At 41.9% G+C, this 14,053-nt stretch overlaps 1 protein-coding gene across 23 annotated transcripts in view; it reads left to right on the top strand.

Moving 5' to 3' along the window:
* TRPM3 (transient receptor potential cation channel subfamily M member 3) overlaps positions 1–14,053 on the top strand; it is a 559,493-nt gene that overhangs the window by 462,058 nt on the left and 83,382 nt on the right. For 7 of the 23 annotated variants that reach the window (XM_003782946.1, XM_012813935.1, XM_012813906.1 and 4 more), the window contains 5 exons: positions 7,085–7,120; positions 7,281–7,421; positions 11,045–11,074; positions 11,941–12,230; positions 12,863–13,091. In XM_003782946.1, the coding sequence (XP_003782994.1) occupies positions 7,085–7,120; positions 7,281–7,421; positions 11,045–11,074; positions 11,941–12,230; positions 12,863–13,091 (726 nt within the window). The remainder of the gene's footprint in view (positions 1–7,084; positions 7,121–7,280; positions 7,422–11,044; positions 11,075–11,940; positions 12,231–12,862; positions 13,092–14,053) is intronic. The other 16 variants (XM_003782940.1, XM_003782941.1, XM_003782942.1 and 13 more) reach the window with 3 other exon arrangements.

Raw genomic sequence — 14,053 nt, 5'->3', positions numbered from 1 at the left:
TCTGACGCCAATCTGTGGCCCTGAAAGGAACTGTGAGGCTTTCTGAAGAGTCAGCTCTGTCTTTGGCCCACAACCCCAGCTACTGGCCAACCCAAGCGTTTAAACAAAGTCCTTCACCCAGTTCCACCACCTCGTCTTCTGCCAATAATGTCTTGCTATATTTTCAATCGGATTTTTGCAGCTAGATTTCACTGAGTACAAATATAATCCAAATCCCTCTTATTACCTTCTTTTTCCCATAGGACTCTGCTTTGTAATCTTTTCTCTTTTCGGAAATCCCTAGGGCTGCCTCTTGTAGTTGCTCACATTCCTTGTATTATTAGAAGGCACGTAAAGTATCCTTAGGATAAGGGTGTTTTTTAGCTTCTTAGCTAAAGATCTATAACAAAAATAACAAGAAAAAATAAGGAGGTAAGAATTTGGGAGGCAGGAGGATTCATGAAGAGCAGCTTTTTTTCTTTCAAGTATGATCCAAATATTGGAGAAAAAAATAGTTATGTAAGCATGTACTTACTCTCAAATTTAGTAACTAGAGAAAATGATAATAAATCACCATGCAAAGTCCTGACCTGGCCTAGGAACAACTTAGCCTTTTACCTGGGAGAAGAAATTGCCAATAAGAAAGGGAAAAACAGAAAACCAATGTTTAGTTTCTTCCCTGGGGAAGAAGTAGGAGTGAAAAATGCAGACTCCATTTATTGCCCTGATCAAGGTGAGTGTCTGATTGTCGGAGAGCAAGAAAGAATAACAATACTAGTCTAAGGAGCCCAAGTGTCTGCATTTTATGTCATCTGAATAAAGAGGGCTGCAAATGAAGCTTTATGTTTTATGGGGTTTTTCTTCAAGTACGTAAGGGAAAAATTAACATTGGGGCAGAACTTCCTGAGATGATTCCAGATGACTTCCAGCACTTTAGAAAAATAAGATACTTAAGACTATAAAAACTGGGTTAAAATATTAACCACATCTTGAGACGTTCAAGCAGTTTTCAAAATTAAGGAATATAATAATAATTAACACGTGCTTTCTTTTTTATAATTATAGCAGAAAAATTAAGTGTGTATATGTACATTTTATCTGTGACAAAAATTAACCAGTAAATTCTAAATCCTGGTATAAAATGCTGTTTGTGAGTTAGGAACACAGTCCTGGACCTTAAACATAGTGTTGGATAAGATGTCTGTAAAATTAAATGTAAGTAACTCTTAAGAACCCAAAGAATGTGTTTAGGAATTATCAGACTATCCTAAATCAACCAGCATGACAGCTCCAAGTTCACCCATTCTTTGAGACCAACAGAACTGAACGTGGAAAACTGCTCCCAAGCTTGTTTCGAAATCTCAAATTATTGGTATCAAGGGGACAATCTAAGAGCCATGAGATAAAGAGTGGCTATTCAGCATCAATCAGAAACTTAAATTGATATAAGCCAACGCAGTTCCCTGAAATATTTTCATGCATAAATCCATTGGATGTACCAACGCCTTCATATTAAACCAAAGTGGCCCGAGTCTGTCTGCTGTTTGTGAGATATAACCTGCCATCTTAGTAGCTGTCTGCTCAATTTGTGCCTCTGTATGTACTAAAGTAGTAGCTTTCCTTTCTTACATTATATATGCTAATACGTCAGATTATGTATACTATCCACTCCCCACCAAAGAAGGATATTTGAGTATTATACAGAAGTAGTGGTGAAATTAAAATTTAAAGTTCATTTACATGGGAATTAAGACCCAGAGTTTTACAGAATGCAAAAAAGAAAAAAAAATAAAAAGAATTTCAGACACACTTTGGATAAGGAAAGGACATTTTCATAATCCCATCTGCTAAATTCATGAAAATTTGCAATTCTTATTTTTTTAAAAGATGGTTGCCTCATCTATTCCCATGCTAATCAGCCAGACTCTGGGATGAGATCCTCTTTTCCCCAGAGCTTTCGCCAGACTAAGCTCCCACCTACCGATTCCTCATGGCACCTGCAGTCCACTTTCCCTTATTATAAAAGCTGTTCCAGGGTAGTTTATTTCTCCCTCTCTTGGGAAACCTAACAACCATGACCATTTTCTACCTTACCTATGTCAGAAGGGAACAATGTTGTTTTGAAGGCTTTTTTATAAATTTCAAAGAAAAGAAAGTTCCTAAACAGTTGAAATCTGATAGTGAGATCATGAGCTGACATCTGAAAACCAGAGTTCATTTGGAAAAGCAGATCTAATATGTGAATTTAAATGATTCTTTTAATTACAAGATATCCTTAGGCATGGAGTGGATTAAATCTGAGCATCAGATTAGTAGTTCGTAGCATGAAAAAGGACACAACATTTTCACATTGTCAAATTGTATCTATCCATAGAGCCAAGCCTTACTAACAAATTATTTGAATCACATGGCCTACCTCGTGTTGTTAGAGCATGAAATGAGAAATAATACTTCAGGCTTTACTAATTACCAAAGTAATTACGGAGCAGGGTGGGAAGAGGGAAGCATAACAGAAAGAGCAGTCAGAATGGGTATCCCTCCAGTATCATTCTAGACTTCCAATTTGGAAAGGACTCAAGTAAAGGAAGACTCCTCCAGAAGGTCTGTGGACATTACCTGTTGGTGTGTGAGGTCTGGTTCACCTTCTCTGCTTTTCCCAGAGAGGAGGATGCAGTGAGCACAAGCCCATCCTCACCTTATCCACTTACCATCCCCTGTCTCCAATACCTGGTCCCACTAACCAAACTCCAGGAAGCCACATGAACGTTGGAAGCTCTAGGCAGGGGTCTTTGTCCAGTAGTCTGGCAGCACAGGAAAAGAGCAGCCTGTCAGTTAGGGGTCATACAATTGGACCTTTACAAATGGACAAGACCTTAGAAGTTACTCTGTCCACACTCCCTAGTTTCAGAGCATAAACTGAGGTCCAGAGAAAGGAAATGAGCTGTTCAGGGAGACGTGGGCAGAAGCAGCCCAGGGCTGTTTCCACCGTGAGATCGTATCACTCACTGGCTGTTTGCTACATGAATATCTATAAAGTCCCCTCTGCCCAGCAATGCCCGTCCTAGGAGAAACATTGCCTGTGACACCTGCAAGTCACTGGCCCAGCACCTCATTATGTGCGGAAGCCGCTATCCCCTTCAGAGCCCACCAGGACAGTTAGTCCAAGAGGTCTAAATTGTACCCAGTTTTATTCACTGAATGAAATCTATTTCTTCTTCCCCCAAAGGTTTCCACCCTTCCTAGTAAGAAACAAAACTAAGTTCCCTTAACTGCTCTGCTTCTCAAGGTCACTATAAAGAAGCAGATGCAGCCGGCCTCATGGGCTAAGTTCAAGAACATTACATGATGCACTGTCCCTCCTCCAGATCTTACCTCAACAAGAGCATCTGACTCTCTCCTTATCCTCCAATCCTTTGATCTATTCCAGATTCGCTTAACTGGCCTTATTACCCACTGAAAGCAGAGAGGTCAGGTAAATGCTGGTGAGGAAGGAATTCTCACTGGCTTCTTTTAGGTGAACACCGGCCCCTCATAGTCACGAAAATTCAGGCCAGTTCTTTTCAGGCCCTCACTGACACTTCTGAAGAACCTGAATCTTCTTCTGCTTCAGACTCCCACATACATCAGTCATTCTGAAAGAATGAAGCTATTGCTGAAAATGTTTTATTTGCCCCTTATATTTTTATTTATTTGAATTTGACTAGTATCACTTTCCTAACAATTCCCACTATTAAAGACATCTCAAGAGTACAAATATTGCCATTTTATATTGGTCTTCAAGCCACATCGATGCCTTATTCTTAGAATTCAAACTGATGCTCATAGCTAAGTTTCTCAGAGCAAAATACATAGGCATTCTGTTCATTGGTACGCACGTTTCAAATATTTTAAATTCTTACAAAATTAAAAGTAGGCACAGACCCATGGACTTGCTCTGATTGTCTTTTCCTAGCATCACAATCAATCCTTAGGGGATTTTTCCGAAACCTGGCATTTGAGCATTTTAGACCACAAAGGCCAGGGAGTGCCACCTCCTGCTACTAGAAAGAAAAGTGCAGCCCGAGGGAATGACTGAGTCCTGTAGGATAGACACAGACCCAGGGTAGCTGACCAGAAGCGGGTGTTCTCCCCCCTTAAGGCTGTTCTGCCCCACTGTGCCAAAGAAAATTAAACAGACAGCTGTGGCATCCTCTGGAGGTTGTCCTTATAGGGCCCAGACGGCTATGGTAGGAGCCGGCCCAGGCAGGTGCAGTCTCTTGGACTCTTCTCCTTAAATGACAGCCTTGCCTAACAAGCCAGTAAAGCCGGGGGATACAGAAACTGTGGCCTTGCTAACCTGCTCCAAAATAATGGAGAAAAGTGGCTGCATGGGCACTATTTTTAAACGCAGTTTAATTTTTATGGAAAGGGCAATACATGAAAAGTTACTATCTTAAACCTTGCTCTGAGTTCCCTTTTTAATACTTTTGCCATTCTTCGCATAAAGAAGTCAGACAATTGGTCTTTCTTTGTAGCCTGAAGAGAGCTTAACTTGCTGATTCAGTCAGATGGAGAAAATGATCTTTAGAGGTTTAGTGGTCATGCCTGCAGTCCCAGTGCTTTGGAAGGCCCGGGGGAGAGGATTGCTTGAAGCTAGGAGCTCAAAAATTAGCCAGGCATGTCCTCAAAAGGCTGAGATGGAAAGATGGCTTGAGCCCAGAAGTTCAAGGTTATAGTGAGCTATGATTGATGATGCTACTGCACTCTAGCCTGAGCAACAGAGCAAGACCCCATCTCTTTAAAAAAAAAAAAGAAATGGAAAAGAAAGAAAAAAATCTTTAAACAATGGAGATTTTGAAATCCTGACTGAGATCATTTTTGTGATGGGACAATTCAGCCAATCAGAGGGAAGTCATGTTGGTGGAGAAGGACCCAGTCAAGGAAGGGAGGGGTTCTATGCCTCAAAGTGTTCCCACTCATGTGTGGTGGCCTTCATTCAGTCTCATTTTGTCTGGCTGGTTCAAATTAGATCCCTGAGCCTGCCATGCACTCCAACCCAAGGCAGAGACTGGGGCTGGAGCAATTTCTGGGGACAGCAAAGAAGTCTAAAGAGCAGCGATGAAATTCTGCCTTTGAGGCAAGTGCTTCAAATGCTTCTCCTCCACTTTATCCCGTTGAGAATAGCCACTGAATTCCAGATACAGTGATAGGTGTATTGGGAGGTGAATTTCCACAGGGAGCTCAGGCTCTCCCAACCAGGGGTGACTGATAGCCTGTGGCTAGTTAGTTGTGTTACTAAGAACATAATTCTTTTTTTTTTTTTTTTGAGACGGAGCCTCAAGCTATCCCCCTGGGTAGAGTGCATGGCATCATGCTCACAGCAACCTCCAACTCCTGGGTTCAAGCGAGTCTCCTGCCTCAGCCTCCCAAGTAGCTGGGACTACAGGCGCCCGCCACAACGCCTGGCCATTTTTTGGTTGCAGCCATCATTGTTGTTTGGCGGGCCCAGGCTGGGGATTCGAACCCGCCACCTCAGGTGTATGTGGCTGGCGCCTTAGCCACTTGAGCCACAGGCGCCGAGCCTAAGAACATAATTCTTAAAAACCCAAGCTCAGACTTGATCCCAGCCAAATCAATTAATGTCCCTGTTCTGCTGGTTTACGTTTTCACCGAAACATTCTGAATGCTTTACATATACGTGGCCCTACAAGTGGCACTGAGAATATAAAGAGAAACAAGACAACTTTAAAAATACATAAAAGTACAGGTTTAATGACAGATTACCATGGGCTACCTCAGACCCTAAACCCCAAAACCTTCCAAGGGATATGGCTGACCATAGAAGAGCGAAGTAAGGAAAACTAAAACCCGCCCTCAGCTTAGCAAAAGAACTTAATTTCCAATTGACAGGGATTCTCTTTTTATGCTATGGAATTTCCTGGTTCTGCCATGTAATTTACAGTTGCCGCTAGAACCTTACTTAGCAGACAAGTAGTCTGACGAACTTGTTGTATAACAGAATCACCTGGAGGAACTGATAAAGCTAATAAGAAACTGATACATTGTAGTAGGGAGGACAAGGTCCAGGCCTTTGTACTATCACCGAATTCCCCAAATGATTCTGATGCCACAGGAAAACCACCAATAGAGATTATGAGTCTCTTCTATAAAGTGGCGGAAATCTCACGTAGCATCCTGGGTGGGTCCCTGATTAAGAACAAAACTACATGAACTCCCTCATGCCTCTCCAAATATATCTTAAGGACAGAGCGCACAGGCTTCTGATGCAGCCCACCCCAGCCACTCAGTACAGAGCACTGTCCTGCAAGGAGGGACTAACCAGGCAGGCAGAGTGAATTGGTCCTGCCCTTCCAAATTCACTGCACACGCAGAATCTCCCACAAATGGAAGTGATTCTTCCTTGACCAAGAGAGTGGAATATCAGACCCTAAAGAGCTCTTTTTTTAAAGTAGAAAGCAATGATGAATAAATAATAATAAAAACTTGACTATTTCTGCATGGATACGTGGCAAGCAGCTAAAAGATACACCATAACTCTAAGTCTTTAAGAAACACTATTCTCTTTGAAGAAAAAAATGAAAACTCTGTTTAATTCTGGGAAAAGTGAATATTTAACTGATAAAACGTTGTCTCCTATCCCTTTCCCACTTCTCTTTAAACCCAAGGGATGTTCAGGCACAACTCTGTCTTAACACCCAAATCCCCTCCCTAGGCCCTGGTCCTCTTTTATGAAAAGGGTTCCCTTATTTTTTTTTTTTTAATTATTAACAGAGGGTTAAAGGAGTCCTGGGCCCTGAGCAGGTCTTGGCTGATGCAGGCCTGGTAATAACACTCATCTTCTGAAAGGAGTCTTCCTTTAGTGAGGGGGAGAGCTGAGTGATTGTCAGGAGGACAGTGGCAGAACCAGGTCAGAGGCAGACAGGGAGGCTGGGGGACATCTGGGGATCCTAGAGTCTAGTGACATTTGCCGTGTCGAGCTTTGTGTTTCTTTCTGCTACACTGGTGTTTTTTTCTCCCCAGCTGAAGACTTGAATAAATATTTTGATTTTCTGTTATTGCCGACGATTACTGCATCTTCTTATTTAACTTATGTCTTCTTTCCAAGCGAGAATATCCAGGTTTCGGTTGGATCTATTTTAAGGTGAATGAATTAACCAGCATAATAATACATTCTTATATTTCTTTTTTTTTTTTTTCATTATTTTTTTCTCTAAAATAGTTACAGAGCACACGAAATAGAATCCCTAGTAAACCACGTTGTCTTTTTGGGTTTGTGCGTTTGTTTCGTTCTTCCCTGGTAGGGGAACCTGCCCCCGGACTACAGAATTAGCCTGATTGACATCGGCCTGGTGATCGAGTACCTGATGGGCGGGGCTTATCGCTGCAACTACACGCGCAAGCGCTTCCGGACCCTCTACCACAACCTGTTCGGCCCCAAAAGGGTGAGGCTTACAGCAAATGCCTGGGGCCCTCTAGGACAGCCAAGGGTGTGGCTTGTCACCTAGAGAAAGAGCAAGAGAGGACATAACTGCCCTTCTTCTTCCCTCTTACATCTAGAGTGTTCAATTTTTATTAATTAGAAAAAAACAGAGTGTATGGGGTGGGGATCTTTTCAGTGGGTATTTTTCTTTCTATTTTTCTCTATGTCCAATTCAAATGAGACAATGGCAATGACAGTGATCTTAAATAATCAGAACAGTAATGAAATTCAAATGAATCTTACTCTTAAGCTTATTAAACTCAGCAGTTTTCAGGTCTTGGGATCTATTTACCCCTTTAAAAATTGTTGAGACTCTAAAAATATGTGTTAATTCATTTTAACATAAGAATCCCATTACATGCTAAAATAAAGGCTTATGAAAAACATTTTCAAAAACCAAAAATTCCTAAGAGTAGCATGGTTTACATTTTTTTTCCAAATTTCTGTACTGTCTGACTTAATAAAAAGCAGATTCTCTAAATGCTGGATTCAATCTACTACAAGACATTTTGAAGTTTATAAAGAAAATCTGATCACACAAAAATATGTGTCAAATATTATAAATATACCAGAAAAAAAGGAAGGAGTATTAGTGTCTTAACAATACAATTGTGGATATTCTTCTTTTGCAATACACAAAACTCTAACAAGTAGCAATTTCTTTAAAATGAGTTGCAGGCCAGGGTCAGTGGCTCAAGCCTGTAATCTTAGCACTTTGGGAGGCCAAGGCAGGTGGAGTGCCTGTACTCATGGGTTTGAGTCCAGCCTAAGCACGAGCAAGACCTTGTCTCTAAAAATAGCCAGACATTGTGGCTGGGGCCTTAGTCCCAGCTACTCAGGAGGCTGAGGCAAGAGAATCACTTGAGCCCAGGAGTTTGAGGTTGCTGTGGGCTATGACGCTACAGCACTTTACCAAGGGAGACAAAGTGAGACTGTCTCAAAAAAAAAAAAGAGTTGCAATGTGAAATCTAACACCATATAAGTGAATTTTCATACTCTGTCCATTAAAATCCTCTTGTCTATCTGGAAGTGGTTCCCAGCTACTCAGGAGTCTGAGGCAGAAGGATGGCTTGAGGCCAGAAGTGGCTGTTCATTACTATTAAAGTGCCTGTGAATAGCCACTGTACTCCAGCTTGGGGACATGGTGAGAATCTAGAAAACCAAAATTTAAGCCTGAGAAAGCCTTGAGTAGAGACCACGTCTCTACTAAAAACAGAAAAACTAGCAGGGCATTTTGGCCTGCACCTAGCTACTTGGGAGGCTAAAGCAAGAGGATCCCTCGAACCCAAGAGTTTGAGGATGCTGTGAGCTATGGATGCCACAGCACTCTACCCAGGGAGACAGAGTGAGATGCTGTCTCAAAAAAAAACCCAAAAAACTAAAATTTAAAAAATAAAATAAAACCCACTGTTCTATTTTGTATTGTGTATGGATCTTGTAACATCATAGATTGGTCACCAGAAAATGTTGGTTTGCTGAGTTAGACAGATCTTCCAAAATGTTGACACATTTCATTATATAATTTCCAAAGATCACATTCATTAACATTGTCTCTAATCTCATCCGAAAAGTCTTTACATACTGAAGAGCTGTCAGGGTCATGAGGAGAAATGCAAGTTTTCCACAATTCCAATTTTTTTGAAAGTTTAAATTTTTTCATTGGCAACAATTACTGTCAGTTGTTTTCCTTGAAATGATAACCTCCCTTTAGTCATTCCAAAAATGTCTTCCAAATGTCCAAGTCTAAAAAACCATAGTCTGTCTGCCAGCCATTCCTTCAAGTAAAAATGATATTCTATGAAAAGAAAAAAAGTGGCTAGAACTCAGTGCAAACCACCACGTAAGTGCTTTTCCCCAGGATGACCCACCGTATGTAGTTTAGTGGACAGCGGTAATACTTCGGGGATAGGCTTCCCATTTTATCCCACAGAACAGCAAAAGGACATGAAACCAAGGGAGAGATTGATTAAAGTTAATCATTTTTAGGCCTCAGCAAGGACCTTGTTTAGTGAAACTTTTTATTTTTTCTGCAAGTACCTAACAGTGGAATCTAATGACAACTGGTTAAGTTTAGTACCCCTGCCTTTATTCTTGCTAAGGTGCCCAACAGTTTTGATTCACTACTGTTTTTGCGCCATCAGTGCAAATGTTAACATGGTATCAAAACCCAATACCGTCTTCATATTATTGCGACAATAGCTTTGATTTCATATACTCTCTGAATGTGCTTCAAGGGGCCTGCGGGATCCATGGACCACATTCTGACAATAGCCAGGCCAGCTGGTAGTAGGCATGATTTTATTTTTGACAAAGCTTTCTTCTGTTTATGAAGATATTTTGTGGGACTGGTAGAGAAATTTAATGAAGTGTGAAAAAAAATAACAAAAATTTTAGGTTGGGTGGTCCTTATAGAAACTGAAAGAAAAGGGAGAGAGACTAGGTTCTAGCTGTTCCAGCTTGAATAGTCAAATAAAATTTTGAGGAACTGTAAATGCTATAACCTTATCATTTACTCAAATCACTTTCAAGATGGCACCCAACCATTCTGTAATACTTAAAAGCTTAGAATTGGTATTCCTGCCCCCTGAGTTATGATTTTGATCTCTCCTTGTTAAATGTAAATCAGGGTCTGTGATCTGCTGAGTTGCCCTCTCTCTCTGTCTCGGTCTGTGCCCATTTGGCACATCCCCAGCAAAGCTGATGATGACCTCTTGTGTGCTGACACTTTCCGAGCCATTGAGTGCCTTTGCCACCATCAGCACATGCCCTCTGGCCCTCCTCACCCTCGCCCCTCCTTGCCGCGGTGTAGGGAGATGGCCAGCATGAAGCTTCCAAGCATATATTTCTAAATAATACCCCAAGTCTCCAGGAAGTAGAGGTTTTTCAGGGCTTTCAGAAATGTCTTATTTGATCTCTTGAATTCAGCGTCTCGTTGTTCATCTGTCTTAGTCCATGCAGGGGCTATAATAAAATACCATGAATTGGCCTGCTATAACAACAGAAATTTATATCTCACAATTCTTGGGGAGTCCAGGATCAAGGAGCTCACAGATTCAGTGTCTGATGATGGCCCATTTCCTGGTTCATAGGTGGCACCTTCTCATTGTGTCCTTACAAGGTGACAAGGTGAACAAGCTCCCATAGGCCTCTTTTACAGAGGCACTCATCTCACTCATGAGGGCTCTTCCCTAATCACCTCTCAAAAGGCCTACCTCCTAATACCATTACCCTGGGGTTTAGAACCTCAACATCTACATTTGGAGAGGAGGCAGTGCTATGGCGGTATCAGCCAAGCCGGGTGGTTATAGGAAGTGAAAGAAATCTTAATACACAAAAGACCTGCTCATTATACCTCTGCAGTTTCCCAATTTTCCATGATTCACCAAAATCACTAAATCACATAATTCTCTTAGAATTTCTATAAATAAGTTCTTCTTGTGGTGTTTTATTTAGCAAGATAAAAATAAGTGCTATATGGCACAATAAATTTCTTAAATTACCTATTTTAAGATGTAGTAGGACTCTTGTCTTACCTCTATGAAAGAAAGATCTAACTTTGTTCATACATTTTTTTTTTTTAAACAGCCCAAAGCTTTGAAACTGCTGGGAATGGAGGTAAGGGCTCAAATTATTAGTGTCAATTATTTATTCAATTCATCTCCCATCTTTAAAAAAATGTCTAGCAATTCATTTCAGTGGGAAGTCTTAGTACATAATTTTAAAATTAAAATTTGTCAAGTGTCACTGGGGGCATCTCACAGTATCTTTGAAAATTCCACCATGAGGTTATGTCAGCGTGGCAAACAAAAAAAATATTTGAAATACTAACTTAAAGAATTAGGAAGGAGGGTGGTTCCTGTGGCTCAAAGGAGTAGGGCACTGGCCCCATGTGCCGAACGTGGTGGGTTCAAACCCAGCCCCAGCCAAAAAACTGTAAAAGAAAAAAAAAAATGAAAGAAAAGAAAAGAATTAGGAAGGATATACATTCTAGTAAGTAGAATCTCTCCGTAGGTATTTATAAATGGCATAGATCAGAACTACTTCACAAATGCATCTAATACATATGCATGAACTTGAGATAGATTATCTGTTTCCCATCTTTTTTTATGTGGTTATTATCATATATGCAAATAGGATGCCCTGTCCTTTCAGCAAAAAGAATAGTGCCATCCATCATGGGACATGTACAAACCAACCTACCTGTAGCAGATAAAAAAGGACAAAGAAAAAGAAAACAGCCCATTAAAAAATAACTTTTTATTTAGAGTACAGCATTGACATGTTTCCATAGGACTAGCTCATGTATTAATTATAACTTGTTTTAAAGTTTGACATGCATCTGTGTGTAAGTTCCTTTAAGACAGGTGCCGGCCTAGTTCATGGATCCCAGAACTGAGCCAGTAGAAGACCTATAGTAGCTACTTGTGTAAAGAAAGTGATTCATTTCTAACTCAGCCTGTGTGTTGTCCCTAAAATTACAGGACGATATTCCCTTGAGGCGAGGAAGAAAGACAACTAAGAAGCGTGAAGAAGAGGTGGACATCGACCTGGATGACCCCGAGATCAATCACTTCCCCTTCCCTTTCCATGAGCTGATGGTCTGGGCTGTCCTCATGAAGCGGCAGAAGATGGCCCTCTTCTTCTGGCAACACGGGGAGGAGGCCATGGCCAAGGCCCTGGTGGCCTGTAAGCTCTGCAAAGCCATGGCTCACGAGGCCTCTGAGAATGACATGGTGGACGACGTTTCCCAGGAGCTGAATCACAACTCCAGGTTGGCCTGCTCAGCAGATGGGGTGGTTGGGGTAGAGATGGGAAAGTGGGCTTCAAATACCGGAGGGTCTGAGCTACCCAAAACGTTAAGGGGAGACAGTATCGCTCCCATAGTGCACACAGAGGTGGGCGTGAGTAATTTACCTACTACAGGTGGCAGCCCATAAAGTTAGCTAGAAATGTGTATTTCATCCTCTCAACTACCCCAAGAAATAGGTCCTATTATTATGCATTTCTGAGGAAAATGAGGATGGGAGAATTTAAGCAGCTTGTCCGAGATTGCACATTTATCATTGGGAAGGCTGGAATTTGAACGGAGGTTTGCCACATTTAAGACGACATACAGCACTCTAATTATTGACTGACTGGCTTGCTCCCCGCCCTGCCCGGCCCAAATTTGAGGCCATGAGTGAGCAGATCACACCTGTTTGACTAATACCCCAGTTGTAAACACCGTATCCCCCACACAGAGACGCTTAATGTATACTGGCTAAATTTATGAACAGACTAGTCCCCATAGGAAACAGCTACACCACACAGCAACCACCTTTTGTGACTGGCCATCAGGTCCCCACTTTTGTCCCACGTCCCCAAGCCCACCTAAAGGATTCTTCCTCCCATTCTCCCTTTCAGGGACTTTGGCCAGCTGGCGGTGGAGCTCTTGGACCAGTCCTATAAACAGGACGAGCAGCTGGCCATGAAACTGCTGACTTACGAGTTGAAGAACTGGAGCAACGCCACGTGCCTGCAGCTCGCGGTGGCGGCCAAGCACCGCGACTTCATCGCGCACACGTGCAGCCAGATGCTGCTCACTGACATGTGGATGGGCCGGCTGCGCATGCGCAAGAACTCAGGCCTCAAGGTCAGCGCGCCCAAGGCGGCCCTCTGGGCTGTGCCAGCCTGAGGGTTGGAGTTGTCCGAGCCAAAAATGTGGTGGGGTTAGGCATTCTCTTGTGTTATCAGGGTGGTTCCAAATCCCGGACACGCATTAGAATCACCCCTAGGATGTTGTTTTGTTTTGCTTTGCTTTGTATATGAAGGCTAGGGCCTCCCCCAAGTCCTGCGAAATCAGAATCCCTAGAGAGACTGCCTAGACGTTAATATTTTTCAGAAGATCCAAAAGTGGTGGTTATACACAGGGACCACAGGAAGTGCCATTTCCATGGGCACAAGCCAGCACACCAGGAGTCCTCACCTCGCACCTGTCACCCTGTGGGTGCCTTAACCTCCTGCCCTCCTTGGTATCATGTCACAGAGACATTGGCACTTCCCAGATGTGCTTGAGATCGGTTTTAAAACTGAAATAAAAATGAGACAGATTTACATGTAAAGCCATTGCTAGGTAACCCTCTACTCTTAAACAAGGAAAAGCAAGTTGCAGACCAGTCTGTGTAACCCGAGTCCATTCTTCCCCCGTGTGTAATGTCTTGTCATGTCTGTATAAAGTAATCTGTACAAAAACAGGAAGGATGGTAAATTGTTCCCAGTCGTTACCTCTGACGTTGAATGGATGATGTGAAGGACTTTCCTGGTTTTCAGATAAGTAGGCTGATGAGTAGCTTTTGCTTTTTTAATGGTTTTTTTAATATGTTTTTGAAGGACATCATTAAACTGAAAGAAGTGAAAGAAAGATAAAACATAGACGGCAGAAGATGGAAAGAATGTGGGGGTTTTGTTCCTTTTTTGTTTTTAATTTTTGTGATGCCAGATTCTTTCTTTCTTTTATGACTATACAATAGTCGAGGTGTACAACAAGACGTTTCGATATACACAGTGAAATGGCTCCTATAGTCAAGCAAATTACCAGTATCTATCATCTTGCAT

This window comes from Otolemur garnettii, unplaced genomic scaffold (genome assembly GCF_000181295.1).
Source record: "Otolemur garnettii isolate 467f Iridium unplaced genomic scaffold, OtoGar3 scaffold00006, whole genome shotgun sequence".
Lineage (NCBI taxonomy): Eukaryota > Metazoa > Chordata > Mammalia > Primates > Galagidae > Otolemur > Otolemur garnettii.
The sequence above is the reverse complement of the archived record's forward strand: the minus strand, read 5'-3'. Positions and strand labels throughout refer to the sequence as shown.